The following is a 7,083-nucleotide window of genomic DNA, read 5'->3' as shown; positions in this document are numbered from 1 at the left end:
TGTCTGATAACGAAAAATATTTTAACTATCTGCGGATGTCACCAACAATGTTCGATGAATTACTGACAATCGTTGGACCTCACATTGAAAAACAGAAAGTAGTTCGTAATCCAATAAGTGTTCGAATAAGATTGCAGGTGACTTTACGATGGTTGGCTTCGGGTGACATGGTATGACTATCTTATGCTTTTTGCTTGTTCCGTATTTCCGCATAAAATTCACGGAAAAGCAGAACGAAACCGCACGGATCCGTTTAGTTACTCGTTACTTTTCCGCATTTACGCAATTCCGTGTTTCCGTACACTCATGTAATCGCACCCTGAGTTGTCTTGAACTATGAAGATACTAGATGATTGTGCCTATTACATTTTTCGACCTTAGTGGAACAAACTCTTACTCGATTTAACGTAAACACCCATTATTTTTCACATTTAAACCACATCGTTTGATACTTAAAAATTTTCATGGAAACTTACACAATTTACATGTAAAGAAGAACATATACGAACAAACTGAAAGTTCACGTAAAATATTTCACGTTTTGAGAATTCACCTTTCACGGTTAACGTTTGTCTCATTTATTAAATTTACTCATATTGTATTATTATATTATATTATAACTATAAATTTACATTGTATAATGCTTATTAATGTGTTATATATTACATTGTGTATACTGTAATTACATTTTAATTTTGATAATCTATATTACATAAATATTGCTTTCCACATTTTGATTGTTCACTTTTCATGTGAAATAACTTAAGCCAGCGGCACACGATGCTTGTTTTCGTGTTGGTTTGGTTGCTGGATGGAAATACTTTGTTCTGATTGGCGCATCTCTGAAGATGGATAGAAACGTACCAATCAAAACAGAGCACTTTCATGCAACAAGCAATCCAGCACGAAAACAAGCATCGTGTGCCGCTGACTTTACAGTGAAAAGTGAAAAATGAAAATGAAGTTCACGTGAAAGATTCATGATTGCTACTCTATGAACTTTCGCTGTACTCGCCAGTTCCAACCAATGTAGTTTTAGTGCAGCACTAGTTCAGTTGAAAAGAACAAACCTATGAACTATGGATTTTCAGTACTGGCAGTGCATTTCGGAACGCAGCCCTCGTACTAAGAACTCGAATTATCGTTAACACTCTATATCTGCAACTTCGTGTCTAAGTTTCGAGCAGGATGGAAGAGATGGACGTTGAAAATGAAGAAAGTAATGAGAAAGGAATCTTTCAAGAAGACATGTACGAAACTGAGGAGAAGATGATAAGCAGCGATACAGACAAGCAAATGGACGTAAAGGTCAATAACAGGGATGAGTCTGATAGTAGTGATGACGACGGCGACGATGATGAGGACGCTAATGAGGCGGAAGTAAAATCTTTAGAGTCTAACCTGGCGAAGAATTCGTACGACTATGGTAGTCACTTAGCTCTGATCAACAAACTGCAGAAAATGGGCGAGCTGAAACGTTTGCGAACCGCTAGAGAGAATATGAGCATTGTGTATCCATTAAGCCCTGAGCTCTGGCTCTCCTGGATACAAGACGAAACAAGTTGTGCAACCACAGCTGAGCAGAAGAACAATATAGTCGAACTTTGCGAGCGAGCTGTCAAAGATTATCTATGTAAGACCCTAATTCATATCAATAAGTTTGAGATTACTTTGAGTTTAATATATTTTTTGTTCAATCAAATAGAGATTCAATAAGAGCTGACAGTATATAGATTATGAATCTATTTTTATATTTTTACATCATTTATATGAAATTAAATGTTTCAGTTAACATTTTTGGCATTCTTTAGTAGAGAAAAACAAATTTGTGCAAAATATCTTAATAGACAATTTTATTAAAGTTAATCTTTATAAACAGAATTAAGAGTCATCTTGACCTGTAACAAGTTAACTTAAGGCTATGTTGTGAGTTCATCAAGAATTCCTGAAATATATGCTATCAGTGCAGTTTCAAATACCCAATAGTATAAACAATTTAATAATAGTTTAATAGAAGTTAATTTAACAGCAGTTTTTTTTTAAAGGAGGTTTTTCAAATATAGAGTAAACTAAGGCAAGTAGTTCGTAAATTTTATACAGGATAATGGTTTTAATCTAACAGGTTCATTTTTGTATGGAATTTCTGATGTTTTTTTATATATTTGTATTTGTAGAATCAAATATATAAAAAATTTGTTTTCGTTGAATATGTACTCAGAATTTCTTCATCATTTCCAGTTTTTTATGATTTATATCACTTGAGATATGTTGTATATGTATAAATATATTCCACAAAATTAAATTTAATTATGGATTTTTATATTCTCTCTCTCTCTTTTTAGTATTATAGATATATTAAATATCTTCTATATAAAAAAGTTCTTTTACTTATGTGATATATTTGTTTATAAACATTCAAGAAAAGTAACAATTGTTTTCCAACAAGATATGATAAAAACTAATGTTTTTGTTATTTTTCAAGACATCATAAATCTAATAAGAAAATCACTAGCTTCTACATTTTAAAGTAAACAAAATATGTCTATATATAAAAAAAAATTAATATTTTGGAAGGTTAAGAATCACATGAAAAACCTTAGAGAAAGGATAGAGAAGATGTTAGTATTTTTTAAATTTAGTATAAAAAGTACTATATAGACCATATAATTTGATTTGTTTGACAAAAGAAGCTTTTTTTTAGTAGACTAGTGTTGTAATCAAACAAAATCAATAAAAAGTATTTTTCAATCGGTTCTTACATGGATTGGTTTCTTTTTTATTTATTGTTATTGAAATAGTTATCCTGTGTGCTAATTACTGATTTAATTACCTTAACTTGTTCTATATTTGAATCTTTTAAAATGCTTATTATTAGATGTTGCTTGTATCATCGAGCATTTAGGATCATTGCATCAGGGGCAGCATATATTTAAGAAGGAATTGTGGACTTGCAACATGATTTTTAACTAATTTGTTATAACTCGACTGTATTTTATAAACAACAGGAATTTTAACAAAATTGACTGTCTATTGTTCAAAATACTTTCCACAAATTTGTTTTGCTCTACTAAAGAGGATCGAAAATGTTGACCAAGATATTTAAGTTTTCATAACTAACATTTGTACATAAATAGATTCACATTTTGTGATAGTTTTTTTATGTTTATTGTATACCTAAGAATCAATTATAATTATGTTTTTTTATATTGATAAATATTTCATAAAATTCTAATATTATGATATATATTTTTTCAGCTGTAGAAGTATGGCTGGAGTACTTGCAGTTCAGTATTGGAAATATGTATACAGAAAAAGATGGGCCTAAAAGTGTTCGTCAACTCTTTGAACGAGCTTTGACTACTGTTGCATTGCATACTGTCAAAGGAGCCATCATATGGGAAGCATTCCGAGAATTTGAAAACGTTCTATTGACACTGGTAAGAATGTTTTAAATAAACATTCTAGTAGAGAAAAATAAATCTTCAGATGAACAATTTCTGAAGTATATAGAGAAAGAAAAATAAAAATTGGCTTTTGTGTAAAAGGTGGAGATAAAAAATTATGGAATTGAACAATAAAGATATTTTAATCTTATTATTGTATTCCTATATATAATTAAAGTGTTATTTCTTATATCTTATATTTTAATAATATGTTGATTAACAACATATATAAAAAGTTTATTTTTTCTCTCTTATTAATTGCATTAAAATTTGTATGTTTAGATCAATACTGAAAATATAGCTGAAAAGAAGGAACAATTGGAGCGCATTGGCAATTTATTTCGACGTCAATTAGCTTGTCCTCTTTTAGACATGAATAAGACGTACGAAGAATACGAATTGTGGCGCGCAGGAAACAGTGCTGAAGTAGTTATAGATGAGAGTATTCTCTTAAGAGGTTACGAACAGGCTACTATAAAACTGAACTCCCTTCTTGCTTATGAAGAAAAGCTTATCTCTGCGCAAGGAGAAAACGAACTGCTCGACGCTTACAAAGGATATTTATTATATGAGAAACAGCAAGGCGACCCAGGACGTATTACAGTTCTATACGAAAGAGCGATAACCGATTTAAGTCTAGATGTGTCAATTTGGTTAGATTATATCACTTATTTAGAAGATAAAATCAAGATTGAAACTGTGTTGGATCCGGTTTATCAAAGAGCATCAAGGAATATTCCATGGTGCTCGAAGATTTGGCAAAAGTGGATAAGATCGTATGAGAGATGGCAAAGGCCTGTACTAAAAGTACAGGAATTACTAGAGAACGCCTTGACTGTTGGCTTCTCAGTAGCAGAAGATTGTCGAAATTTGTGGATCACATATCTTGAGTATTTGCGACGTAGATATGAAATAGTTCTTGAAGAGGAAGAAAAACGTCTGGACATTCTCCTTGACACGTTTAATAGAGCATGCGACTATATGGCTCAGTATTTCGGATTGGATGGCGATCCTGACTGTATTATCCTGCAATATTGGGCGAGAACCGAAGGAATACACGCAAATAATATGGAGAGAGCTCGAGTACTGTGGGCTGATATTCTCTCACAAGAACATTCCACAAAAGCTTCCTACTGGCTGGAATATATAGCATTGGAAAGGTAATTATTAGAACAATAATGAGTTTGGTTCTTAATACTTGCTCTTAATACTCATATTGGTAGGTATATAAAATATAAATTAATAAATATATTTATTTATCTATATATCAGAGTTAGGAATATTACTTTAAGAAATAACACGTTAGAAATATCGTTACTTTTCGTAAAAAGTAACTCGTTACCGTTACTAAGAAAATTCGTTACTTTTTTGTAATACTAAAATATAATATGTAATTGATTTTAAGATGAAGTTATTATTTCTGAGCTTAAATTATTTCTAGCATAGCCAGTTTATCTAAAAAGAACAAATAATGTAAAACTACAATAATCATGACTCGAAAAATTAATATTTCTTTATGAGCTTAATTCTATTTTCTTATTTTTTATCTTTCTTCACATAAAAATTGTTAATACAGAGCCAGATCTTGTAATCTAAAAGAGAAAGAGAATTTTAAAAATTTTTAATAAATTTAATAACAAGTATTTGTGTAATAATATAAGATATATACACACTTGTATCTCATGGTTTCTTAAAAAAATGAACTACATTAAACATACTTATTATTATATTTATTAAAAATTTTTGACCTCTCTCTCTCTCTCTCTTTCTCTCTAAATTGCAAAATCCGACTTTGCATTAACAGTCATCTTAAAAATAAAATAAGATGAAACCACATATTGTCTTTCAGCGAACATCTAGATATTTTAATCCATTTAGAATATCTAACATACACATCATGTATTGCAGAGCTCGGGATAGTTTGCCCATTTCAGGTGATTTTCTGGGGTTACGCCTTCTATATCCCCTCGCTATGCGGCGGGCCATGCAACTGACGGTAGCGGCTCTCAGCGCCGTTGAAACTATAAGGGGCGCATCTATGTAGTGCCTACCAAAAATGCGTTCGGAAAGCATGCTGATCAGGGGTACTATTCCGTTCCCGCATATCGACAGTTGTCGAATCGGTAAGCGTCGTTGCGCAGCTTTTTTATACCGTGGAAAAACTGCGCAACGACACCTACTGGTCCGATAATTATCGGAACCACGGTAACGGAATAGCAGCCCAGCGCTAATGTGTCATTCAATCTTTGTACATGTAATCAGCGATAAAGATAAAATAACGTGTTAGCATGCACAAGGATTGAATGACGCGTTAGCGTTGATCAGCGCGCTTCCCAAATGCATCTTTGGTAGGCACCACATAGATGCGTCTCTTATAATCTCAACAGCCCTGAGGCGGAAAGGCGCGACTGTCACTTGTGAGGCCCGCTGTGCGGCAAAGGGAAGTAGTGGACGTAGCTCTCGAAAATCGCCTCAAATGTGCTAATAATTCCAAGCACTGAGCTAAATATTACTTGGTATTCGTTGAGTATTTACTAATAGATATTAAACGATGTAATAATATTCGATATACGACGAATATTAATATAATGTATATTAGTGAACTAATGACAATTGTGTTTAGATTTTTATTAGAGTATTATAATAGTTAATCCAAACGAGAAAATAATTTAAAACAAATCCAAGAAAATCCAAACCGTGCATATCGAATTAATAAATCTAAAAAAAAAAACAAAGAAATACTATTTCAAATAATAGTGTTTTTTCATCAAATAACATGCTTTCTTCCAATAAAATAAGGATTTTTATTTAAAAAATAATATTTTAATGAAACTAACTAAAATCGAACAAGTACGAATATTAAATCTAAAGAAATTTTTTTTCTCTGAAAAACGAATATATAAGAAGTTTAAGAAATATGGAGTAAAACAAATTCTGGTTTTAATGACCAGAAGCTGCTAACAAGTACTTATAATGTGAAACTAAGTACTATTAATGTGAAACATTATTGAATTTTAAATACAAGTAACAAAAATAGTAAATAGTTAAAAAAAAATTACGTATTTATTATTTTCATAATATTTTTGAAATATTACTGCAACAATGTTGCTGCAAGCTTCTATATGGGACTATTTATTGGAGCAATGTTAGCTATAAATTGAGTAATGTTGGGTCGAATATATCTATTGTTATTGTAAAATAGATACCTTGCATTTTGCAATCAACATAGAATTCCGAATATTGGCAATTCATTTGTTGTCAATATTGGTTACATATTAGGTTATATTGACCTAATGTGTTGCCAATATATACTAATAATGATATAATAATTTTGAGCAATATTACCAATTTATTCACATTTTATTTGTAACCAATATTGGGTATATGTTAGCTATATATTGGCTAGATTGGTTCAACATATGCCAGTGTAACCAATATTGAATCAGTGTAACGTCACTGAACTGTGCTACTAGGGAAGGAACTTACGTATACGCAATCATTTAAAAAATAGGGGCCCTGGAAGTGCCGGAGAAAACTGAAAAAGATAATACATATACATACATACACATACACACATACATATATATACGCACGCACGCACGCACGCACGCACGCACGCACGCACGCACGCACACGTATG

At 31.6% G+C, this 7,083-nt stretch overlaps 1 protein-coding gene across 1 annotated transcript in view; it reads left to right on the top strand.

Annotated features, from left to right (window-relative positions):
• The first annotated feature begins 1,112 nt into the window (after positions 1 to 1,112).
• The window catches only part of LOC116852377 (squamous cell carcinoma antigen recognized by T-cells 3-like), a 13,283-nt gene continuing 7,312 nt past the window's right edge, over positions 1,113 to 7,083 (top strand). Inside the window, exons 1-3 of the mRNA XM_032832658.1 lie at positions 1,113 to 1,633; positions 3,256 to 3,437; positions 3,726 to 4,603. Coding sequence (XP_032688549.1) covers positions 1,189 to 1,633; positions 3,256 to 3,437; positions 3,726 to 4,603 — 1,505 coding nt within the window. The 5' untranslated portion in view covers positions 1,113 to 1,188. The remainder of the gene's footprint in view (positions 1,634 to 3,255; positions 3,438 to 3,725; positions 4,604 to 7,083) is intronic.

The sequence above is a fragment of the Odontomachus brunneus genome, unplaced genomic scaffold, assembly GCF_010583005.1.
Source record: "Odontomachus brunneus isolate Ranch 3 - 2012 unplaced genomic scaffold, Obru_v1 Obru_scaffold_220, whole genome shotgun sequence".
Lineage (NCBI taxonomy): Eukaryota > Metazoa > Arthropoda > Insecta > Hymenoptera > Formicidae > Odontomachus > Odontomachus brunneus.
This window is presented reverse-complemented; position numbering and strand designations above follow the sequence as displayed.